We start from the raw sequence: 27,654 nt of genomic DNA on the forward strand, positions 1-27,654 counted from the left end.
ATGGATCAAATACTTTATTACAAATCATTGCTAGAAACAATATTTAACAAATTACAATTCTGTTATTTTTTATGGCATCTTTTTTACAGTTTTAGATAAACACATAAGAATAAGACTTTTTTTTTTTTTTTTTTGTCTAATATGATAACTGCTAATGTTTATCATTCTATACATAACATTAAATAAATAGCCTATATTTCTGGGATAAAGATTTGATATAAGTTAAACATTATATTTTAATAATACACAATAACATGATAACAAATGTATGTTTGTAGCTTCAAAGAGTCTCCACCTGTTCACCATCATTGCCAACACAGGTGGTCACCAGAACCCAAGGGACATTTCTTGTTGTATTGTTGCAATTACATTTTCAATTTTCTGTCAGGAAGTCATGCATATCAAGTTGTTTGGTAGCATAAACACATTCTTTTACCATATCCCACAGCATAAGGCATAATCACAAGGCATAAGGTCTGGCAAATGTGCTGACCACTTCAGAGGTATTCCTCTGAAAATCCATCTCAGTCCAAATTTCCTGTTAAGAAGGGCACAGACATTCAAAGGGGTGGAGCATCATCTGACTGAAATTATCCAATAAGTCGGATTCGTAGTGGCAGATTGTCCTGTAAACAGTTCTCCAACATGTGCAAGAAGTTTCCACTAATCATTATGGTATTCTCAAAAAAGTATGGCCCTACCACCCCTGCTGCAGTGACTGCACATAACACATGATTCTTGATACCCCAGAAGACATAACTGTGTTTTTTTCATGTGTCCACTTATGTAGGGCTGCCACCGCTCTAACCTTAAAAACGAGGGCATTTGGGCAGAAAAATCCGGGCTTTTGAGGACACCTTTCCCTATTAGTAACAAAACATGCCTTACATTCTTTTACAGTCTTTTCAAAAATGCCTACGCCTTTAATAATTTATTATGATAATAGGGTAATAACACAGTCACTGGCAAAGTAATAATATGTTAAATATTTTAATTGAATATCTCAAATGCCTTAAATTAACAGAATTCATACTTACCATTCTTATGCGGATTGCTTAACTTGTAAAAAATGACAAAAAAAAATTACTTATGGTATGAATAAAAAAATAAGGTTATTTTTCTCAGTGTAATTTATTTGCTATTCTATACACTTCTTTTATATTTTTCCACTGATGCAATTTTTCTCTGTAAATCTGTGTTTTTGGATAAATATGAATGGAAATATTTACGCATCATGTCACTGAAACTGAATTTTGTGAGCATTAGTCCCTTAACAGAATCCACAGCAAACGAGTTTCTATCCTAAGACCACTGCATTCTATCACTGAAAACAGTATTTCAATAAATGCATTATGTGTGTGGTATGGAAAAGAAAAATTCAGCAATTATTAAAATCTCTGAGAAAAACTCTTCATTCTTACAGTGGCTAAATTAATTAGCCCATCTTACATTACAAGGAACAGAAGCATCAGTATCCTTAATTTCCGCTACAATTTTTTTTTTTTTAAATTACAAAACTTATGAAAGAAATTCACAACATCCATACACACTCCTTTTGTATGAAGGTACCTAATTGTTGAGTCCACACTATCCCATTCAAGTTACTCTCTTAAAGACATCAACCTGAATTAAGAAACTTCTTCCAGTGGTTTAAACCACATGTCTAAGTGTTCAGTGTATGACAAACGAATAGTTCTGGATATTTCTTCTGAAAACTCCACATTTTGCTGTATATCCCTCTTTTTGCATCTTCTCCAACATTTCTTTCACTTTGAGGGAAATCAACTGATGTTTACTTCTTTAGCATTTAGCATTAGCAAAGGCACATGATGCAAGAAAGAAAACTTATATAGCATCAGCCAAATAAAAAAAAACACCCTTATTTCACCCATCCACTCGCTCCAAATGTTTGTCAAGTTCTGCCTTGAATCTATTTAAGCTATCAACTTCTACAACAACAGATGGAAGTTTGTTCCAGCAATCAACCACCCACTGTCTAAAGGCAAACTTCCACACATCTATCCTACAACCGTCTTTCCTCAATTTGAATTTATGCCCTCTCAGTTGATTATTCTGAGCAAGAGGCAGAATCCCATCAGCATTGAGCATGCTCAAACCATTCAAGGCTTTATACACCATAGTGAAATTATAGTAACCTTATTTACCAATGGGTTTAGGCATTTCTGCCTAAACCCATTGGTAAATAAGTTCCCCCCTTTCTGAAATTTATCTCGCCACTATTGAAAACCAAATTTTACAACCTTTCCCCTCTGAAATTAAATTATACATCCGCTACGCCGATGATATCCTAATAATAGGCAACAGAACAACCATAGACAATCTTTTTTTAAAATTCAATACAATACATGACAGGCTAAACCTTACCCTCGAAATCGTAACGGACAACCAGATTAATTTTCTTAATCTTACTATTTATACAACAGACAAATTTAAATACCAAGATTTTCAGAAAAAATACGCACACCGGTAAATATCTACATTTCACTTCACATCATCCCCTTAATACCAAAAAAGCCGTCCTACACAACCAAATCTACAACGCTATCAAATTCACCTCTTCACAAAACTATCTACACAATGAACTTCAATACCTTACTGATAAATTCAGAGCCAGGAGCTATCCCCCTCAATTCATACAACACACAATATCCACCGTTAAAAACAGTATTAATAACCCCACCAGACACAGTCACAAGACAAATACTCGCATAGTTCTCCCTTACCATAGTGAACTCGCAGCACAATTCCGACATCTCCCTCACCTTCTCCACTTACAATAAACTAGGTTCCTATTTAATTCTTACAAAGATACACACAAATATCCCATCAATGATCTCAATAACTTAATATATCTCATAAAATGCCAACCGAACTGCGACACCTGTTACATCTGCAGCACTACCACCAAATTCGGTTCCTCCACAACTTCCAATACCCGCGCATACTACCACGTCAACAGTTTCAAGACAAGTCAATCCTGCACTGAGTTAACAACCCATGCTCAAACCCACAACCCCCCCCCCTTGTTGACTCTGCCATCACTATTATTAAACTTAGATCGAGCTACAGAATTCTTCAATATGAAGCCCTCACCATCAAATGGTACCAACAACATTCTGATCTCAACATTATTAACGCTAAACTTCCCTTCAACCTTTCACCGGCTTGGAACCTCACGCGGCTAAAGTTCCCACGTGTCAAAGAGCATCATGGGAGTTTAGATAAACTTTAAATACAACACGCGCTCACTTCTCTTCCATTTGCCAACTGATGACGGTTTACTCACGAAAGTCCCTCGTAACGACTATTGGCACCACCGGTCTTCTCTTTTTTTTCATTTACGTTTTTTAACCTCTTTATGACAACCAAGGATTGGAGATCTGCATTTCTACTTCCTTGCGCTCATTTTAAAATCTGTTTAAAATATTTTCACCCCATTCCCTGCCTTAGTTCTTTTTAATGCTTTTTCCAACCTAAATTTAACCACCATCTACCAAAAAAATTTTATTGCAGATTTATACAAGGTGAGTACCGTTTTCTAAGAATTTGCTATTCATTTTAGTCAGCTTTATACACCTCAATCAGATCACCTCGCAGGTGCCTAGTCTCCAGACACTGTAATTTGCAAAACTTAAGCCTTTCTTCATAAGAGCAACCCTTTGTTCCATTCACTAATCTTGTTGCCCTTCTCGTTCTAACAGCTCTACATCCATCTTAAAATGAGGCCTCCAGACCTGTATACAGTACTCAAGGTGTGGTCTGACCATTGCCTTATACAAGGGGATAATCACCTTATCCCTGCTAGAACAATTCCTGTATATCAGTGACAAGACACCATGAGCTACTCTTGCAGACCTTCTGCACTGCTCAGAAAACTTCATATCTGCCTGCACAATTACCCCAGGTCCTTTTCATTCTCTACCACTGTCAGTGTGGTACCACAGAGCTGATACGTTACTCTGGGATTACTGCTTCCCATATGTAGTACTTTACATTTGTCAATGTTAAACTTCATGTGCCACCTCTCAGCCCATCTGCTCAACTTTTCTAGATCCTGCTGCAGCAGTGTACTGTCACTAGTGTCATTAACAACCCTCCCAACCTTTGTATCGTCTGCAAACTTGGACATTAAGCCCCTTATACCATCATCAATATCATTTATAAATACAGAAAACAACAATGGACCCAACACTGAACCCTCAGGGACTCCACTAATAACATTAGTCCATGAAGAGCAGTGTCCATTGATTACCACTCTCTGTCTTCTCCCACTCAACCATCCCTTTATCCATAGCAGCAATTTGTCTCCAATGCACACTGCTTCAATTTGTGCAGCAGTCTTCAATGCAACAGTATCAAAGGCTTTTCTAAGATCCAAATATATGATATCAAAGTTATTCTTTGCATCCAGTTCCTTTGTGACTACATCATAGTATCCAAACAAATTACTCAGACAAGACTTTCCCTTAACAAACCCATGCTGTGTCTGAGCTATAACTAAAGTCTTGTCTAGATGATCCTGCAATGCTTCTTTAATTTCCTCTATTAATTTCCCTGGAACAGAAGTTAAACTAATAGGTCTGTAATTACCCATGTATCCCTTTGATCCTCCTTTGTGGATTGGGGTCACATTTCCACATCTCCAGTCCATGGTAACCTCCCCTGAGTCCAGGAAGCTCTCATAATTATGGCTAAGGGTTTGCTTACTTCCTTTGCCGCCTCCTTTAATATAACTGAATAGATTCCATCCACACCAGGTGCCTTTCTTGTGTTTATCTTCAACAATTTCTCTTCCACTTTACTCTCAGTTATTACAAGATTATCTAGCTTACTGCCAGAGTTGAATACACCTCTGGCATTCCCCTCCCTGAATAACTCCTAATGTGTGAATGTCGATGCAAAATATTCATTTAGTTTGTTAGCTACCTGAGCAGGTTCATCAACAGATGAACCATCGATATCAAGTGAACCAATCTGATTCATCCCCTTCCTTTCTAAAGTTTACATAAGTAAAGAACTCGCTGTTTTTCTTTGTATCCTTTGCTAAAGATTTCTCGTAATCTGCCTTCGTCTGCCTAACATCCTTTGTAACTTGGTTACAGACCAGCTTAAATCTATCATAGGCTTCTGTGTCACATGTTAATTTATATGTATCCCATGCATTTTTCTTCTCTGTCACCTGTCTAATTAGTTCATCTGACATCCATTTAGGCCTAAATCTTGAACAATATTTCTTTGTTGGTATGAAAAGCCTAGTAGCTTCCAAGATTAATTCTTTGAATGCTTCCCATTTTGTTGCTGTTGGTAACATCATCAGTTGGTTCCACCGTATAGAATTTAAATACTGTCTCAGACCACTGAAGTCACCTTTACGAAAGCAAAAACCCTTCCCTTTACCCTTGATGGTAGTTACCTCTTTGAGTAAATCCCACTTCAGCACACTATGATCACTGCCACCTAGTGGTTCCTTTATCTGCAGATTCTTGATGCATGAAGAATCATTACTGATAATCAGATCAAGAGTATTACTCCCTTCAGTTGCCTCCCGAACATGCTGCTGTAGAAAGCAATCATTCAATAAATCCACAAAAGCCTTGCTAGTGTGTGAGTGACCAACCCACATATTCCAGTCAATATCCGGGAAATTAAAATCACCAATTATAAGACACACTAATTTACTGCCCCACTCTATTTCTCTGCACAATTGCTCATTATACTCATCAGATTCATTAGGCCTATAACACACACCTACTCTCATTTTTCCTTTCCCGGTGCTTATGTCACACCAAACAGACTCAACATTGCATTGTCCACCAACATCAATTGGAATGCACTTCCTTAGATTTTTATGTGTTTCTTAACTAATAGCATAATCCCTCCTCCCTTCCTGTCCTGTCTATCCTTTCTATACATTTTGTACTGCCCAAAATCCAGTTCTGCACTGCTAATGTTTGTGTGACACCATGTCTCTGATATCCCAACAATATCTACCTTTGATGTCTTGACATGAAAGTATACATGCACCCGTTTCAACTCTTAGTTACCCTAACACAGCCCATGTATTTACTTGTTCCACTATGACTCCCAGCAATCCTGGAATTTCCCATTGCCTTGCTTTACAGGCTGCTGCTCAACTGGATTTCAATAGAAGTAGTGCAAGAATTACTTTTACCTCTGCCAGCGGCTACTGTTAATCTATTAGTCCGTGAACCCCCCCCCCCCAAGCTATCAGTTTTCCAACCCACCTAATTCTGCCTCAATAGCATCAGCAAATATTCTTGCACCCTTTCTATTTAAGTGTATTCCATCTCTGTAGAAGCAGTCTCTCCTGTTAACAAGCACAGACCAGGGTGAGAAAAATTCTACCCCTTGAGCCTTGCACAATCTCTCCAGGGACGAATATCTCATCATATACTCCCACCTATCGTGTCTGGGCAGAATTGCAAACACTTTCAAATTCAACCCTAACTCACAGCTTTTTTCCAACATTGTCTTGTACTTTTTAAGTAATTCTGCTGGTCTCCTACTCTTAATATCAATAGTGCCAACATGTACAATAATATCACCGTTTGTGCCATTAAAGGATGATATCTGCCCTACAACGTCATCAACCTTTCTGACAGAATATCCCTTATGGAAGCAAGAGCAATAACTTCTATCAAAGAATTGTCATTCCCTTCAATGCTCATTATATGTGAATTGAATGCTGACATTACAGTTTCGCAATGAACAAGATAAGTTTCACTAACCTCATCTTCCAAGAAAAGTTTTAAAATCTTTTGGAGATTTTCTTTGGAGAAAAAGAAAGACCTTAGGGATGGATAAATACTTATAGTCCTTTTAATTGCAGATATTAGAGAAAGTCAGTGTGTTCTGATATGATACAGAAGTTTTTTTATAAATTTGCAAATTCTTTTAGGTTTTTAACATGTGCAATGTAGACACTGAAATAATTAAAAATATTAAGAACAGTGGAGTCGATATCTACATCAATTGCATCTGCTCCATGTTGGATACAGTTATGCAGAATGTGAACAATTTGATGACAAGAAGGCTACAGGTCATGATGGTATATCTCCACCTGTTATCCTTCTAGAAATTTGTTCATGTTCAGTCAGTTCCTAAAAAGGATGATAAATGCCACACTTCCAATTATTAGTCTCGCTGCACTTACCCCTACTCTTTCCAAAGTAATGGATAAAGTGACTAACCAAGAACTCTGGGGGTCTCCGTAGCCAGGTGGGCAGGAGCAGCAGTGCGTAGCACACGCTTCTTGATTAGACTGGGGTTCGAGCCCGTGATCACCAAATACGGAGGATGCAAAAAGGTCAGGGAATGACCACCGCATACCCCCGGAGAAATATGGCCTTAGTTGCTAATGCTCCTAAAAACCAAATAATAATATAACCAAGAACTCTTGAAATATTCCATCTGATCAATCATTACAATGTGGATTTAGTTAGTGTTGATTCAATGGTGATATACAAATTTGATGAAAACTTTTGGCAAAACTAAAGCAATTCCTCTTGATATTTCGAAGACTTTATCATGTTTGGCATAAAAGTCTTCAAAACAAGATCCCATTTTATGGATTGCTGACTTTTTTTTTGCAGTTGAGTAGCCAGTTTCCCACAGTGGTGCCCACAAAACCTCTTTCAAGACTATTCAAAACAGGGCAGTCAGGTTAATTAATGACTTAGCTCTTAAGTGTCCCAACACTTCCATTTCTGCTGCATGCCTTTAATATATACAGTGGCAGATAAAAAAACTGTATCACCTTAAAAAAAGTAACATTTGTAGTGAAACGTATAAGATATTGTTTGATTACAGCCATTTTGTTTGTCGAAAAGCAAAGGTGTTGCATCAGATAATGCTTCTATCGCATCAACAGTAATTGAAAGGTTTTGCATCAGCCATTTCTATAAATACAGTGTTGGAATACACGCTCATTAGTATCCTGTTTTGGGGAGGTGTAAGCATGGCTCCATACATTCCATTAACACCAAGGAAAAAAAATTTAGCCGTTGCTCTGTCCCAGGAAAAACTTTCTACGTGTGCTATTGCTGATAAAATAGGCTGCCCCCAGTCAACCGTATCCCGGGTGCTGATATTAAAGTGTGAAACCGGTGATGTAAAGAGAAGACCTGGATCAGGCCGCAAGAGAGTTACTACGCCTTCCCAAGATCGATATTTGAAATGGCTATGCTTTCATAATCGCCATGCTAATGCTCCTGATCTAAAGCTGGACTTTGAGATGTTGAAACAAGTGCACGAACTAGCCAAAGACGGCTTTTGGAATGTGGTCTGCATGCCTATCAGCCTAAGAAGAAGAAGAAGCCTTTGTTGACCCAACAAATAAAGAAGAAGCAAATTGCCTGGGCTAAAACGCATGTTTCATGGACAAAAGAGCAATGGGACACCATCATCTTTTCTGATGAATCGAAATTCAACCTGCATAGCTCGGATGGGAAGTCATATGTCAGAAGATGAAAATCGGAGGCATACCATCCTGACTGCATAACACCGACTGTAAAGTTCCCTGCTGGTCAGATGGTCTGGGGATGCGGTGAATTAAGTTTATTAACAGAACGATGAATGCAGAAACCTACACTGCAAACTGGGAGGAGTTCGTTCGTTCGTAGTTGTTTTTTAGGAGCATTAGCAACTAAGGCCATATTGCTCCGGGGATATGCTGTGGTCATTCCCTGACCTTTCTGCATCTTCCATATTTGGTGGATCACGGGCTTGAACCCCAGTCTAATCAAGAAGCATATGCTACGCACTGATGCTCCTGCCCACCTGGCTACGGAGGTGCCTTTGGGAGGAGTGCCTGAAACCTGTTATTAGGGATCACCACACAGACGTCCAAAACTGCATTTTTCAACAGGACTCAGCACTTTGCCACACAGCAATATTGCTAAGTTTTATGCTATTTAGATTTAGTGATGAGTTTGTCTTCTTGTCTCATAAGGCTTAAAACATATTTACACCAATGTTTTCCCTTGTTTTTCTCCCTTAAGGTGCAGTCATACCTCAGAAATGCTGGCATTACAGTGTTGGACTGGCCTGCAACAGTCCAGATTTGCTCAGAAGAAGCCAACAAGTAAGATTCAGCTGCAGGAGAACATTGTAAGGGTGTAATACCACGAAATTGGGCAACCGTATATCCAGAAATTGATTAAATCTATGCCAGATCGTTGCTAGGCTATAACGGCAGCTCGAGGAGGAACAACAAAATATTGAGGACTTATTTTGCTGATTTATAGTACATAATACTATTACATTAACTTGTCATTTCAGTTTGTACACAAAAAATGCAATAAAATGTATGTTTGGTTGTCATGACTGCCATTTGCATGATTTCTCATATTTCCATTAATTACACATTTTACCCTTTGTGAGAAGATATTTATGGCAATTAGATATATCAGGTGGAGTCTTTTTATTGGATTTCATTCACAGAGATATATAGCCTATCTAACAAATGCATTTCGAACATTTCTGCAAATTACATTATTTGAAAATTCACAAGTGATGCAGTTTTTTTGTCTGCCGCTGTATATACTATTTCGTGAGCACTCCTTCCAAACTGGCATCTGTAATTAGCATTAATAGAGGCATTTGATGCAAGAAAGCAAGCTTATGCAGCATCAGCCAAAAAAATAAAATAAATAAATAAAATACCTGTCCAGCTGAGCCTTAAACTTATTTAGGCTATCAACTTCCACGACAAGGGATGGAAGTCTCTTCCACCAACCAACCACCCGCTGGCTAAAGGTAAATTTCCGCACATCTATCTACATCTGTCTTTCCTCAATTTGAATTTATGCCCTCTCAGGTGATTATTCTGAGCAAGACGGAGAATCCCATCAGCATTGAGCATGCTCAAACCATTCAAGGCTTTATACACCTCTATCAGATCACCTCGCTGGTGCCTAGTCTCCAGACACTGTAATTTGCAAAACTTTAGCCTTTCTTCGTAAGAGCACCCCTTTGTTCCATTCACTACTCTTGTTGCCCTTCTCTGTACTCGTTCCAGCAGCTCTACATCCTTCTTGAAATGAGGCCTCCAGGCCTGTATACAGTACTCTAGGTGTGGTCTGACCATTGCCTTATACAAGGGAATAATCACCTCCTTATCCCTGCTTGAAAAATTCCTATATATCATTGACAATACACCATGAGCTACTCTTGCAGCCCATCTGCACTGCTCAGAGAACTTCATATCTACCTGCACAACCACCCCAGGTCCTTTTCATTCTCTACCAATGTCAGTGTAGTACCACAGAGTTGATACGTTGCTCTGAGGTTGCTGTTTCCCATATGTAGTACTTTACATTTGTCAATGTTAAACTTCATTTGCCACCTGTCAGCCCATCTGCTCAACCTTTCCAGATCCTGTTGCAGCAGCATAGTGCCAGTAGTGTCCTTGACAACCCTGCCAACCTTCGTATCGTCTGCAAACTTGGACATTAAGCTTGATATACCATCATCAATATCATTTATAAATACAGAAAACAATAATGGACCCAACACTGAACCCTGAGGGACTCCACCAATAACATTAGTCCACGATAAGCAGTGTCCATTGATTACCACTCTCTGTCTTCTCCCCCTCAACCACCCCTTTATCCATAGCAGCAATTTGCTTCCAATGCCACACTGCTCCAATTTGTGCAGCAGTCTTCCATGTGCAACACTATCAAAAGCCTTTCTAAGATCCAAATATATAATATCAAAGTTATTCCCTGCATCCAGTTCTTTTGTGACTGCATCATAGTATCCAATCAAATTGGTCAGGCAAGACTTCCCCTTAACAAAACCACGATGTGTCCGAGCTATAACTGAAGTCTTGTCTAGATGATCCTGCAGTGCTTCTTTAACCAGTGCCTCCATTAATTTTCCTGGAACAGAAGTTAAACTCACAGGTCTATAATTACTGGTGTCAGCCTTTGATCCTCCTTTGTGAATTGGGGTCACATTTGCACATCTCCAGTCTATGGGTACCTCCCCTGAGTCCAAGGAAGCTCTCATAATTATGGCTAAGGGTTTGCTTACTTCCTTTGCTGCCTCCTTTAATATAACTGGATAGATCCCATCCACCCCAGGTGCCTTTCTTGTGTTTATCTTCAACAATTTCTCCTCCACTTTACTCTCAGAGATTACAAGATTCTCTAGCTTACTGCCAGAGTTGAATACACCTCTGGCATTCCCCTCGCTGAGTAACTCCTCATGTGTGAATGTAGATGCAAAATACTCGTTTAGTTTGTTAGCCACCTGAGCAGGATCATCAACAGTTGACCCATCGATATCAAGTGGACCAATCTGATTCATCCCCTTCCTTCTAGAGTTTACATAAGTAAAGAACTCTTTGCTGTTTTTCTTTGCATCCCTTGCCAAAGATATCTCGTAATCTGCCTTCGCCTGCCTAACCTCCTTTGTAACTTGGTTACAGATCAACTTGTATCTATCATAGGCTTCTGTGCTGTGTCACGTGTTAATTTGTATGTATCCCATGCATTTTTCTTCTCTGTCATATGTCTCATTAGTTCCTCTGACATCCATTTAGGCCTAAACCTTGAACAATATTTCTTAGTTGGTATGTAAAGCCTAGTAGCTTCCAAGATAAGTTCTTTGAATGCTTCCCATTTTGAATTTGCTGTTGGTAACATCATCAGTTGGTCCCACTGTATAGAATTTAAATACTGTCTCAGTCCATCGTAGTCGCCTTTACGAAAGCAATAACCCTTCCCTTTACCCCTAATGGTAGTTACCTCTTTGAGTAAATCCCACTTCAGCACACTGTGATCACTGCCACCTAGTGGTTCCTTTATCTGCAGATTCTTAATGCATGAAGGATCACTACTGTTAATCAGATCAAGAGTGTTACTCCCTCTAGTTGCCTCCCAAACATGTTGATGTAGTAAACAATCATCCAATAAATCCACAAAAGCCTTGCTAGTGTGTGAGTGACCAGCCCCCGAATTCCAGTCAATATCTGGGAAATTAAAATCCGCCATTATAAGACTATGCTTTACTGGCCCACTCTATTTCCCTGTACAGTTTCTTATTATACTCATCAGAGTTATTAGGCCTATAGCACACTAATACTCTCAATTTTGATCTCCCAATAATGCTTATGTCACACCAAACTGACTCGACACTGCACTGTCCAGCGATGTCGACTGGCTTCACTTCCTTGGATTTTATGTGTTTCTTAACTAATAACATAACCCCTCCTCCCTTCCTATCCTGTCTGTCCTTTCTGTAGACATTGTACTCACCAAATTCCAGTTCTGCATTCCTTATATCTGTGTGACACCACATCTCTGAAATCCCAACAATATCTGCCTTTGATGTTTTGAGCAATACCGCAAATTCATCAAATTTATTTTCTAAACTCCTAGCATTGGTGTACACGCAAGTATACATGCACCTGTTCTTTTTCTTAGCTACCCTAACACAACCCATGTGTTTACTTGTACCCCAATGATTCCCAGCAGTCTCTGAAATATCCTGCATCTTATTTTCCAGGCTGCTGCTCATTCCAATAGAAGCAGTGCAAGAATCACTTTCACCTCTGCCAGTGGCTACTGTTAATCTATTAGTCCTTGTATCCACCAATCTCTTCTAAACCAATCTGGACAAGTGCCTCAACCAAGTCAACATCCACTTGTTGTCGAAGTCCAAATCCACGGAACTAAAATATTCACTCCCTCATTTATCCCTTCTGCTTTTGTTTTCTGGAATGACTTCCTTCACATGTATTCTCAAAAATTACAATCAACTAATATCAACAAGGATCTTGTCTTTTCATTCCTCAAACAATGCATGGTACTAAGCACTACAGTTTCTAAAACCTTATGTATTAGGCATTTTTATAAAATGAACACTCACTGGAATAGAACATTGTGGATGTGAATGGTGCATACAGTGAAAAGATTTCTGTATGGCTTCCACTCTCCCAAGACTGCTGAGTTCAGAGACACAGCATACTGATGCATGTCATGCATTTCAATAAACATATATAATATTAAAACTGGAGTATCACTTTGAAAAATCCTACATAATACCATACCCACCTTTAAAGACTGGAGGAAGTGGCCATAATTTTAATGAAGCCAAACATACTGAAAAAGGAGATTGTGCTAAAATAAGGGAAAAGAAAATATATTTAAGAAATTGTAAAACATTAATATATAGACAATTACTAATTTTTTCCCCTAGAAAAAAAAAAAAAAAAAAATTATCAAACCCAATGAAACTTGAATCTTAACTCTAGGATTTAGAAAGCACTTTAATATGAATACTACTTTATACATCAATCAACTTTTAACTGCATTTAAGAAATTCTTAAATGTATACATTTTCTGTTCTTTAACAGGAACTATTATCGAACAGGTTTATTTATGAATACCATTCCTTCCTGAAAAAGTAGTTTTAAAGCAAGAATATGACAAGGAAATGAGTTTGAAAAAATAAAATGTTCACTCCCAAAAAATGCATGATAATTGGGATATAAATTAGATTTATGTAAGAGATTTTTTAAACCCTTTTTTTTTTTTAATGATAAGATTTGATTTTAAAAGGGACCCAGGGTAGTATTTCCTTGACTTGCCTTAATTGTAATAAAAGTAGTGAGATTTTGCAAAATTCTGTATTCTCTTGGGATAATAAATAGATATTCACTTATAAAATTTCATAAAATAAGCATAAAATAACTTAATGGAAAAGTTATTTTATGCTTATCCGGCATACATAGTGTTTCAAAATCACATGGAACAAATGGAGGAGTATATTCTACACCAAAAAATAAGAAAACAGTTCCTATAAAAACATGTCTCAAAGTCTTTATTCTGAAGATATTAAAACTTTAATCATAAATTACAAAGACATATAAAAGAGCAAAACACTATGTTCAAATTTATGGCATAAAAATATGATTGTAAAATGGACTTTAAATAATACAAAACATAAGTATAACACAGACAGAAATAGTGTTGTTCAACTACATGAATCACACCAATTACTCAGTTCTGAGTAATTAGTGTGGTGGTGGTGGGATAGGTGTTTAATGGCACAAGGGCTGCCAGAGCCAAACTGTGCCTCATCATATATCATAATGTTGCATATTATGCATTCAAGGATTTCATTTATAATTTATCATACAATTTGAGTTGCTTTAGGAATTGAAAGAGCTCCAGCAAGTTTGCTTTGTCACTTAAGATGTGGGATAGCATTAAAGGTTCCTGTGGGTTAGAGAGATTTCAGGAGTAAACTAGTGTGTCAGAGCACATATCAGCTATTACTTGAGTTAAAGGTTCCACAACTGTCATGTTGTTTACAGTACAGTATTTGTTAAACTGATATTATGGGAGACACTACAAATCTGTTAACTTTTGCTGAGTTCACTGATATGATCTTAATTTATGGTGTAAATCATAAAAATTGTGTAGCTGTTGTTCACAGATATGCTGAAAAATTTCCATTTGGGCAGGTATACAGGGTGATTAAAAAAAAATTGAACACTTTCCAGAATTTATTACTCAGTAACTAGGAAGTATGCACCAAATTGTAGAGTTACCCTTACATTTCTCAATTTTCTTCCAAATTTCAGCATTTGAAAGTTGTATATATTTCTGCCACCAGAAATACATACAGATATAAATGAAATCCTTCCAGCTTTAAGGATATGAAGGAATGCATCTTGGCTACCATTTCAACAGCATCAACAGTGATAGGCAACAAAGGGTCTGGGATGAATCAGACTACAGGATTGATGTGTGCCATGACACGAGGGACACATATTGAACATTTGTAAGAGTATAGAAATAACTGTGGGCACCTCAGTGTTCATCATGTGAACAACAGGAGAAAGCATTTTGTGTGTTGTAGTTTGCTAAACTTGGTTATGCGATTGCAATGCAAAGATCATTCAGTGTATAATACAACAAACCTTCACCAGGTCATAATAACATTTACCACTGGTACAAACAGGTGGAGCGGAAAGGGTGCATCTGTAAAGGACCGAGCACAGGGCAGCCATATGTGCCTGAGTAAGCCATGAATTGTGTTCACGTCACCATTCAGCAAAGTCCCAGGAAATTGACAAGGAGAGCTAGCCATCCCTCAGCCCACGGTTTGGCACATTCTCCTTAAGCGGCTGAAGACGAAACCTTACTGCTTGCACCTGACGCAAGTCCTGAGAGAGGCAGATGGGGCAAAATGATACTTCTGCTGCAGTTTTCAGAGACACATGGAAGTTGAAGATGACTTTGCACGTTGCCTCACATTCAGTGATGAGCTACATTTCATTTAAGCAGAAAAGTGAATTGCCATAATGTCCACATATGGGGCACTGAAAAACAACATGTTCAGAATGAACATGCAAGGGATTTGCCAAAAGTTAATGTCCTTTGTGCCATATCATGCACATCAGTCTATTATTTTTTGTGGAGAACACAGTGACAGGGATCATGTATCTGGACAAGCTAACAGAGTGGCTTTTGCCACAGCTACAGGAAGTCTCCGACAACTTCATTTTCGTGCAGGATGGGGCTCCGCCTCACTTCCATCACGTGGTCCCAAGGTTCTTTAATGAACATCTTCCATGAAACTGAATTGGGCATTCTTTTCAAAACACTGACCTGCCTCTGGAACAGTGGCCACTCACATCCCCAGATATCACACCATTCAACTTCTTGTAGGATACGTCAAGAACCTCATGCTTGTACCACCTCTTCCAGCCTTAAGGATATGAAGGAATGCATCTTGGCTACCATTTCAACACCATCAACAGTGATAGGCAACAAAGGGTCTGGGATGAATCAGACTACATGATTGATGTGTGCCGTGACACGAGGGACACATATTGAACATTTGTAAGAGTACAGAAATAACTGTGATAGTTCCTTTACAAATTGGTTTTGACCACATGTTCATATACAACATAGCTACCAAATAATACATTTTCGAAAGTGTTCAATTCTTTATGAATCACCCTACATATTGCTGTTGTGGAGATATGACTTAGAGAAATGGGTATGCTGAAACCATTATGAGTAAATACTGGTAGAGGAAGACTCAGATGAACAGCAAACATTGAAGAGCAAATACTTTGTGCTATTCAAGGATCCCCTACTTCAGCAGTTCCCAACGTTGACTCGCGAACCCTTTTCAACTTAATATTTTTATCACAAACTGCTTTCAACGTAATTTTATCATGAACCACTAAACCTCACTTCCATCTGACAGCTGCAACTGACAGCTGTAATTTTTAGAGAGAGTCAGCGCCCTCTTCTGTCTATTACGCTGTGACTCGGGGGAGAACTGAGGGGGGGCGATTCTCCAATGCATCAGAGTCTAAAAAAATGTGCGACTTGTGAAATGTTTGCCGAACTCTCTGGAACGGAACATGATATTGCTATGGGGGATGTCTTTGTGTGTTTAAGGAGTGTAAGGAAATCAGGCGACAACTCAGCAGCGTTGTTATGGGCCTATATGAGAGTTTGAAGGACAGGGTGGATGCCCTCGAAAGATCTAAATTGAGGGGCCCATCAGGCTCTCAGCTGCCCACATCAATGCCAGAGCTTGCACTTGGTCATCACGCAACACAGCGGCAACCCCCAAGGCAGAATGCGCTGGTCCCTCAGGAACTAGTAGTTATTGGAGACTATTGTCAGGGAAACGGGAAACATACCTCGAGGGGCTCACATCTGGTGAGTGTGGGCTTGGGACACCCAGGATCCTGAGCTGGGTATCATCATTCTTCACTTCTTTGGTGATTCCCTTTTATTTCTCTCTCTCTATTGGGGTAGTTCAGAAATTTTTTTTTTTGGCTGGTGCAGCATAAGCCTCGGGCTTCCTTGCGCTGTATGGCATGGTAGTAATAATAATAAAAGTAATAACATGCTTTGTAAAAAGGATAGGTGGAACAGGACCAGGGTATGTCTGCCAGGAGCAAAAGTTGATGATGTTGTAGAGTGGATATCATCTTTTAAGGGCACAAAAGGTGATATAGTTATACACGCTGGCACTAATGATATTAGGAGTAGGAGACCGGAAGAATTACTTAAGAATCACTGTTGAACAAATGCCGAGAATTAGGGTTGAATTTGAAAGTGTCTGCAATTCTGCCCAGACACAATAGAAGGGAATATATGATGACAGCCTTGTCGATCAATTCGGCCCTGGAAAGAATGTGCAAGGCTCAAGGAGTAGAATTTTTTTTAGCCTGAACTGTACTTGTTAACAGGAGAGACTGCTTCTATAAGGATGGGATACACTTAAATAGAAAGGGTGCAAGAATATTTGCTGATGCTATCGAGACAGTGTTAGGTGGGTCGGAAAACTGCTAGCTTGGGGGGATACAAGGACTAATAGTTTAACAGTAGCCGTAGGCAGAGGTGAAGGTGATTCTTGCACAACTTCTATTAGAATAAGTAGCGACCAGGAGCGTGGGGTGTTGGGGGTTTCAGGGACGGATGGCAGTCATCCTGAAATAGGTGGGTATATGGGATGTGTTAGGGTAACTAGGAATAGGAGTAGGAGCATGTATGCTTGCATGTATACCAATGCTAGAAGTATAGCAAGTAAATTTGATGAATTTGAAGTGTTGGTCAAGACATCAAAGGCGGATATTGTTGGGATAGCAGAGACGTGGTGTCACACAGATATAAGGAATGCTGAACTGGAATTTGGGGAGTACAATATGTACAGAAAGGATAGTTGTTGTTCGGTTTTTAGGAGCATTAGCAACTAAGGCCATATTGCTCCGAGGATATGCGGTGGTCATTCCCTGACCTTTCCGCATCCTCCGTGTTTGGTGGTCACGGGCTCGACCCCCGGTCTAATCAAGAAGCGTGTGCTATACACTTCCGCTCCTGCCCACCTGGCTACGGAGGCGCCTCAGAAAGGATAGACAGGATAGAAAGGGAGGAGGTATTATGCTGTTAATTAAGAAAAACATAAAATCAAAAGAAGTGCATCCAGTTGATATAGATGAACAGAGCACTGTTGAGTCAGTTTGGTGTGACATAAGCACTGAGAAAGTAAAAATAAGAGTAGGAGTGTGTTATAGGCCTAATGACTCGAATGAATATAATGAACAATTGTACAGAGAAATAGAGTGGGCTAGTAAATCGGAATGTCTTATAATGGGGGATTTTAACTTCCCAGATATTGACTGGAACTTTTGGGTTGGTCACTCACACACTAGTCAGACTTTTGTGGATTTATTCGATGATTGTTTTCTGCAGCAGCATGTTCGAGGGGCAACAAGAGAAAGTAATACTCTTGATCTGGTTATCAGCAGTGATCATTGGTGTATTAAGAATTTGCAGATAAAGGAACCACTAGGTGACAGTGATCACAGTGTACTGATGTGGGATTTACTTAAAGATTTAATTACCATCAGGGGTAAAGGAAAGGGTTTTTGCTTCTGTAAAGGTGAGCACAGTGGTCTCCGACAGTTTTTAAATTCTGTACAGTGGGATAAACTGACGATGCTACCAACAGTAAATTCTAAGTGGGAAGCATTCAAGGAATTAATCGTGGATGCTACTAAAAGTTTCATGCCTATTAAGAAATATTGTTCAAGGTTTAGGCCTAAATGGTTATCTAATGAACTAATGAGACTCGTAACAGAGAAGAAAAATGCATGGGATGCATATAAATTATCAAGCGATTCAGAAGCCTAGGCAAATATAAGCTAGTCTGTAATCAGGTCACAAAGGAGGTTAGGCAGGCGAAGGCAGATTACGAGAAATCCTTGGCAAAAGATGCTAAGAAAAACAGCAAGGATTTCTTTACTTATATAAACTCTAAAAGGAAGGGGTTGAATCTGATTGGTCCACTTGACATCGATGGTTTGACTGTTGATGATCCTGCTCAGATAGCAAACAAACTGAATGAGTATTTTGCATCTACATTCACACATGAGGAATTATTAAGGTTTGAAAATGGCAGAAGGTTATCAAATTGTAGCAGGGTACTTAATCATTTTGTAATAACTGAAAGCAAAGTGGAGGAGAAATTTTTGAAGTTAAACATAAGAAAAGAACCTGGGGTGGATGGGATCTATCCAGTTATATTAAAGGAGGCGGCAAAGCAACTAAGCAAACCCTTAGCCATAATTATGAGCACATCCTTGGACTCAGGGGAGTTTCCCACGGACTGGAGATGTGCAAATGTATCCCCAATTCACAAAGGGGGATCGATTGATGGGTGACACGAGTAATTACAGACCAGTTAGTTTAACTTCTGTTCCAGGTAAAATAATGGAGTCACTGCTTAAAGATGCATTGCAGGATCATCTAGACAAGACTGCAGCAATAATTCAGACACAGCATGGGTTTGTTGAGAGAAAGTCTTGTCTGACAAATTTGATAGGATATTATGATGTGGTTACAAAGGAACTGGATGCAAAAAATAATTTTGATATCATATATTTGGATTTCAGGAAAGCTTTTGACACTGTTGCGCATGAAAGACTATTGTACAAATTGGAGCAGAATGGTATTAAGGATACGTTGCTACAATGGATAAAAGGATGGTTAAGTGGGAGAAGACAGAGCTTGGTAATCAATGGGTGCTGCTCTTCTTGGACTAATGTTATTAGTGGAGTCCCACAGGGTTCGGTGTTAGGTCCACTGTTGTTTTGTATATTTATCAATGATATTGATGAAGGTATATCAGGCTTCATGTCGAAGTTTGCAGATGATACAAAGGTTGGCAGGGTTGTTAATGACAGTAATGGCAGTGTGCTACTGCAACAGGATCTAGATAATTTGGGCAGATGGACTAAGAAGTGGCAACTGAAGTTTAACCTTGACAAATGCAAAGTACTGCATATGGGTAGAAGTAACCCCAGAGAAACGTACGAACTGTGTGGTACTACACTTAAGGTGGTAGAAAATGAAAAAGAACTGGGAGTAATTGTGCAGTCAGATATGAAGTTTTCTGAGCAATGCAGTCAGGCTGCCAGGGCACGTCATGGGGTTTTGTCAATGATATATAAGAATTATTCTAGCAGGGAGAAGGAGGTGATTGTCCTTCTGTATAAGGCAATGGTCAGGCCACACCTTGAGTACTGCGTATAGGTCTGGAGGCCTCATTTTAGGAAGGATGTAGATTTACTTAAGCGTGTACAGAGAAGGGCAACAAGATTGGTGAGGGGAATGAAGGGATTCTCTTACCAAGAGAGGCTTAAGTTCTGCAAATTGCAGTGGCTGAGACTAGGCACCTGCACGTTGATCTGATTGAGGTGTATAAGGCCTTGAATGGGTTGAGCACGCTGAATTCTGATGGGAATCCTTCCACTTGTTCAGATTACGAACCTAAGGGGGCATAAATTCAAATTAAGAAAAGACAGATGTAGAATAGATGTGCGGATATTTGCCTTTAGCCAGCGGGTGGTTAATTGCTGGAACAAACTTCTATCTGTCATGGAAGTTGATAGGTTGAATAAATTTAAGGAGGAACTGGGCAGGCATTTGGAGGGAATGGTGTGATTTTTTTTTTTTTTTTTGGCTGATGCTGCATAAGCTCATACACATGCTTTCTTGCATCACATGCCACTACTACTACTACTACCTATATATTCTTTGAAATCATACAATAGGTATGAATTTTTATTATAAAATATTTCAAAACTATTTTATAATAGTTAATCCAAAATATTTCATAATAAATTATAAAATATTTCCATATATGCAAACAAGTTGCTAGAACAGCTTATTTGCTGTTCTAGCAACCATTTTATAGTATTATTTTTATTGCAAACTGGAGTATACTGAGTGGTCAGAAATCATGGGATACCTACCGAATATGGGTAGGTCCACCTTTTACTCGGATAAGGGCAGTCACACAGCAAGGCATTGATTCCACTAGTTCATGAAAGCGTTCCACAGGTATTTTCATCCATGCTTACTGCACCGATGTCCACAATTCCATTGTATTCCTGGTTTGAACGGACCTTCCGTAGCATCCCAAAGATGCTCCACAGGGTTCGTGTTTGGTGAAGAGGGAGGCCATTCCACAGTGGTAAATCTGCAGAATGCTCTTCGAACCATATTCAAGTCATCATACCTCTGTGGGGAGGTGCATTGTCCTGTTGGAAGAGTTCATTGCCCTGTGGGTGCACAATGACCATGAAGGGATGCAGATGGTCTGCAAGGATGGACACATAACCTGGACCATTCAGAGATGTGTCATACCAGGGATTCCAACATGTGCCAGCTGAACATGCCCCAGACCATTACCAACCATCCACCTGCCTGAACAGCTCCTTGTTGACATTACCGGTGCATAGCTTTCTGCGGTTTCTGCCAGGTATACACCCTCCTGTCCGCTTGATATAACTGGAAACGGGATTCATCGGACCAGGAGACCCATCTCCAATCATCCAAGGTCCAGTGCCAATGTTCTTTCACCCAGTTGAGGTATAGAGTCCTGTGTTGTGGTGTTAGCAATGGGACTCTGGTGGGTCAGCAGTCTCATAACCTATTACAACTAATGATCACCTGATGGTCTTGGTGGTGGAGTTTCTGGCACCTCCTTCGTTGAAGTTGGCAGTGATTTGTGCCACTGTCGCTATCCAGTTGGCTGAAACAATGCGAAACAGACATCGATGGCCATGTTCATCCACCACCTTTCTCCACCCACAGCACTGTCCACGAGTTGCTATTCCAGAAATGGTGTATTCTCGATATACTCTTGAATGCGGATAGTGCAATTTCTGTACCACCTCCGCAGTAGAGTGACCATGTATCAGGCACCCACTATCATCCCCCCTTCAAAGTCGGTTAACTTACAATGTTTATCCATACTGACATTGAACCTATATACCTGCCAAGCAGTGGTTTCGTCCACTAGCGAGAGGGGTGACCATGTTGCATTTCCCAGGAATCAGGTATCCCACAAATTCTGTCTTTTCAGTGTATAACAAGGTTTTCCCATTTTACACATTTTTTTTGTAATTTACGATTAATACCTCGGAAATAAAAGCTTTTTAAACGTATGTTTAATATAAATATTTTTCTTATTTTTAGTTGTAGAATGTGCTACTACTACATCTCACTCTTGCAATTTTTAAACACTGACTATATTTATTATAAAGAATGTCCCGTATTTATTATAAAGAATGCCATTGCTTCGGGAGGTAATTCCTAAGTGGTAGTAGCACTGATGTAAGAAAGCAAGCTTATATAACATCAGCCAAAAAAAAAAAAAAAAAAAAAACACACACAGTTCACCCATCCGTAGCCTCCAAGAATTTGTCTAGTTCTCCCTTGAATCCCATCCCAACCGCCTTCTACCAGCAGGTGGTTGATTGTTGGAACAGGCTTCCATCCGTAATTCTAGACGAAAAATGTTATACGAACATGCGCAACATGGGTGTCCGATTCTCAACTTTTATGAAGCCACGAATTTTTGAAATGTAGTGTGTATGTAAATGCACGCAGTAGGCCCAAGCATTTGTGCAAGCTGACACGAATATCAGGTCATTCTGTCATAACAAAAGTAACCTTGAAACTGTCATCGTTGTGCCAATCTTCCTCCACAGCAGCATTGCCATTACAGTTGCAAAATTCTGTACAAAATGCATATATGTACATTTATATTTATGCACTGGAAAACAAACTTTTCCATTACTTCTGTTATGACACATAACAATGACCTGACTTCATCGTTTGCAAACACACACATCCATGCCTCTGAATATATTTACATACACGCTACAAAAGTATTTCAGGTTAATCTTTACAAGCTGGTACCCTTTCTGATTGATCGTTGTGAGTAGGGCTGCCATCCACCCTCATTTTTTTTACTTATCATGGAATGTCCGGGAGGAATTTCTAAAATTTTTAAAATATCTGAAATTTTGGCTCTTAAAATTTGAAAATCTCCTGATCCTCATCATTGGTAAAATTTGTAAGGCATACACCAGTCAGTTTTGCAAAAGTAATCCCAAGAACTTCACTCCAGGCTGTAAACAATGCAGATTCAGGAGTTTATCAAACGTTTGGAGTTAATCACATCTTGTTCGTGCAATTTGAGTTTTTCACTCCATTTTTTTTATTCTCTTTTACATTCTTGGTGAGTAGACAATTCAAAATAAATTTTCTCTTGTTACTTATTTTACCTGAAATTCATTCTAATTAAGTGAATTTATTCTAAATTAAAATTACGATTGCACATTTTTTTAATTAAGAGATCTCGCATTTTCTATTCTTCTTTCAGCAGTTCGTATAAACAATAATTTGATTCGCCCAGCTTTAATTCATCATATTTATATATGAGTAAGCATAGTTTTTGTATGCAATATTTCTTAATTATCAGTTGATGAAATAATCAGTCACTTCAAATAATTTTTTATTTCTACTATTTAAATTAAAATAATTCTTTAATGTACGTAAATTCACGAATACCAATTATGCCAAAAAGGAAGTGCAAGTTTACGGACAATTTGAAGATGAAATATCCAGGTTTTCGAAAGGGAAGAGTAGATGAGGAGGCAGAATGCATCATTTGTGGTTCAGAAAGCTATATTTCGGTTGCCAACAAGGGTTCAGGTGATTTGGACATCCACATGAATTCAGAGAAACATAAGAAAATTAGATTTGAAAAATCTTGCAGCACTGTAATGGACTTTTTAGTGAATGCCCCTAAAAGGCTTGATGCAAGAGTTTCTAACCCTTGTCTTTCATATGGTGGCACATCACCACAGCTATAAATCGATGTCTTGTACAGCAGAATTATTAAAGTCGATATGCTCTGATTCAGATATTGCCAGGAAGTTATCTTGTGCAAAAACAAAGACTGAAGCCATAATTAATTCTGTCTTAGCAGTTCATTCAGTTAAAGAAGTTGTTAAGTCCCAGCAGAATGTACAGTTTTTTGGAGTTTCCACTGATGCCACTAATCATGGATTTCTGAAAATTTTCCCTATTCTTGTGCAACACTGAGTGGATAAATGGTGGCTCAAAGGGTAAGCTAATAGAATTAAATAGCAAATCAGATAAGACCACAGCTACTATTTCTGGCTATGTTTATGTAAAAGTGGCCTGGATAAGAAAAATATTGTATTTGGTGGAGGTAATTGTAACATCGTGTTTGGAGGAGTGTGGAGATACAATGGGAATAATGTATTTTCAATTTTACAAAGATTATTTGGTTGATCGCTAATAGGAGTAGGCTGCCCTGCCCACATTCTGTATAACTGTAACCTACATGGAGCAGATACAAATGATGTAGATATTGACTCCATCGTTCTTAAGATTTTTAATTATTTCAGTGTCTACACTGTGCGTGTTGAAAACCTAAAAAAATTATGCGAATTTACTGAGGTTACCTATAAAAAACTTCTGTATCATAGCAGAAAATGCTGGCTTTCTCTATTACCTGCAACTGAAAGGATTATAAGTATTTATCCAGCCCTAAGGTCTTTCTTTTTGTCTCAAGAAATCCTCCCCCCAAGATTTTAAAACTTTTCTTTGAAGATGAGTTTAGTGAAACTTGCCAAACTGTAATGTCAGTCTTCAATTCACATATAATGGGCAGTGAAAGGAATAACAATTCTTTGACAGAAGTTATTGAAGCTCTTGCGTCCGTAAGCAATATTCTGTCAGAAAGAAGTAAATGCCAGTTAATTTCCCTCAAAGTGAAGGAAATGTTGGAGAATAGGCAAGAAGAAGGATATACAGAGAAATGTGGAGTTTTCAGAAGAAATGTCCAGAACTTATATTCATCATGCACTGAATACTTGGACATGTGGTTGAAACTACTGGAAGAAGTTTCTTCATTCAGGTGGATGTCTTTAAAAGAGCCACTTGAATGGGATAGTGTGGTTTCAACAATTAGGTACCTTCATACAAAAGGTGAGTGTGTGTGTGTGTGTGTGTGTGTGAAGTGCTTTGATCAGTAGCGGAAATTAAGGATACTGATGTTTCTGTTCCTTGTAATGTAAGATGGACTAATTATTTTAGCCACTGTAAGAATGAAGAGTTTTTCACGGAGCTGTAATATTTGCTCAATTCTTCTTTTCCATACCACCACATAATACATTTATTGAAAGACTGTTTTCAATGATGGAGAGGCAGTGGTCTAAGGGATAGAAATTTGTTTACTGTGGATTCAATTAAAGGACTAATGCTTACAAAATTCAATTTCAGTGCCATACTGTGAAAATATTTCCATTCATATTTATCCAAAAACACAGATTTACAGAGAAAAATTGCATCAGTGGAAAAATATAAAAGAAATGTAGAGAACAGCAAATAAATTACAATGAGAAAAAAAAAAAAAGTATTTTTTCATTCGTACCATAATTACATTTTTTGTGTATCATTTTTTATGAATTAAGCAATCCGCATAAGAATGGCAAGTGTGAATTCTGTTAATTTAAGGAATTTGAGATATTCAATTAAAATGTTTAACATGTTATTACTTTGCCAGTGACTGTGTTATTATCCTATTATCATAATAAACTGTTATTTAAAGGCTTAGGCATTTTTGAAAAGACTGTAAGAGAATGTAAGCTGTGTTTTGGTAAAATAGGGAAAGGGTCCTCAAAAGTCCGGATTTTTCTGCCCAAATGTCCTCATTTTTAAGGTTGGAGAGGTGGCAGCCCTAGTTGCGCGTAGCAGTGACTGACATGTCTAGCCCGCTACATTAGTCTTAGGGTGTTTATCCCTCCCTTGCCACCGTTTCAGAATCGGAAAACGAGTCCCCGATTTTAAAACAGTGTGGGGGGGGGGAGAATAAACACCCTAAGACTAACCATAGCGAGCTGATCGTGTCAGTCACTGCTACTCACGATGAATTAGAAGGGTTACCAACTCCGTAAACGGTGAGAATCGAAACCGCATTCGTATAACATTTTTCACTCAGAAATAACTTCCCGAACAACTCCGGGGGCTCACATCTTGGCACACCCAGGGTTCTGAGCTGGATATCATTTTTCTCTTTCTTGGTGATTCCCTTCTACTTCTGACTGACACACTCTCTCTCTCTCTCTCTCTCTCTCTCGGGGTAATTCAGAATTTTTTTTTTTTTTAAGCTGGTGCAGCATAAGCCACAGGCTTCCTTGCCCCATATGGCTAATAATAATAATGTTACTATACAAAGTTGCGAAACACACTGTACTGTACTAGACGTATCATAAAACCTTACTTGGGAGCAGACGACCAAAAGATAGTTGTTCACCATATCTTATAGCGTGCATTTTAAAAGGATCTAACTTTACAACTACAGTTATAACTTACAAATCGCTGTTTAAAAATAAATAGAATAACACTACACTATGAACAAGATTTCAAATTTTCCATGCTGGTTTTTGTATATAATCATAATCACAGACACAGAGTAGTATATACAGTGTCAACTAGCTGAATCAACCTCCCAGCGCCACCAATATCGTACCTAATATTTAATGAAATGTATAAAAAAATAATAATAATAAAAAAAAGCTAATTAATAACTGATTCCAAACTTATTGGATTAATTATTATGAATAGTGTATTGATATTAAGCGAAGTAATAGTTTATCGAATAATTGATTAAATTATTTAAATTTATGGATGAAAAAACATGCTGGCGTTGGGAAGGTTACTCTTCCCATCCAAAATGTGCAGTTCTGTTCATATGCCATTCTTGCACATACACAACATCATCTAGTCAAGACTGCAGTAATAATTCAGACAGAGTACCGGGAATACCATTAAGGGGAAGTCTTATCTGACAAATTTCATTGGATACTATGATGTGGGCACAAAGGAAGTGGACGCAAAAAATAATTCCAGAGATATTTAGATACGTTGCAATCGTAAGTATACATCTCCTACTTTAGTTATCATAAATCCATTATATCTTGTCTTCCAAAAATTATGTACATTTGTGAATTATCAATAAAATATTTAGAATAAAAAAGCTCTTTTATTTCGTAATAAATATATACAAATCAAAATACAGTACCTAAAAGAAACGCGAAGTATGTTTCATCTTCATAAAAAAAGGTGCGTGTGCTCGGCACACGCGCAACTTTTTTTTAACAATTAGCGACATATAATGGATACATTTTTTTCATGATAAAATTTTAATATTGCGAATAAAAAATAACATGAAATATTTCCCATATCACAAATAGCATAACTATCACAAAACATTCCACAATATAAAAAAAAACATTACATTAAAAAAAAAAAACTTTCTAGAAAAAGTACACAAAAATCACAGATTACATGAAAAATAAAATGATTACACAATAGTCAAGATTATGCAATTCTTTATTAATATTCGTTGTCGATCTTCTGCTTTGCTCAATAGTTGAGCAATGATTACAGAGGAATGATTCGACGTAACGATCCGGATCAAACTGAAGCAATGGTTTTCCATTTAGATGTATGGTCATCATTAGCATTAGCATTAGTAGAGGCATTCGATGCAAGAAAGTAAGCTTATGCAGCATAAGCCAAAAAAACCACTTCCACTTCACCCCTCTGTTCGTTCAAATTACCTCTCCAGCTGAGCCTTAAACTTATTTAGGCTATCAACCTCCACTACAAGGGATGGAAGTCTGTTCCACCAACCACCACCAGCTGGCTAAAGGCAAATTTCCTCACGTCTATCCTACAT

At 38.3% G+C, this 27,654-nt stretch overlaps 1 protein-coding gene across 1 annotated transcript in view; it reads right to left on the bottom strand.

The window, feature by feature from the left end:
- The window catches only part of mRpL16 (mitochondrial ribosomal protein L16), a 95,857-nt gene extending 69,453 nt beyond the window's left edge, over positions 1–26,404 (bottom strand). Inside the window, exons 1-2 of the mRNA XM_090374333.1 lie at positions 26,194–26,404; positions 13,104–13,169 (exon numbers count right to left, since the gene is read on the bottom strand). Of these exons, the coding sequence (XP_090230459.1) occupies positions 13,104–13,169; positions 26,194–26,245 (118 nt within the window). The 5' untranslated portion in view covers positions 26,246–26,404. The remainder of the gene's footprint in view (positions 1–13,103; positions 13,170–26,193) is intronic.
- Between the last annotated feature and the right edge of the window lie 1,250 nt (positions 26,405–27,654).

Source organism: Mastigoproctus giganteus, chromosome 5, assembly GCF_048544385.1.
Source record: "Mastigoproctus giganteus isolate SK-2022 chromosome 5, ASM4854438v1, whole genome shotgun sequence".
Taxonomy (NCBI): Eukaryota; Metazoa; Arthropoda; class Arachnida; order Uropygi; family Thelyphonidae; genus Mastigoproctus; species Mastigoproctus giganteus.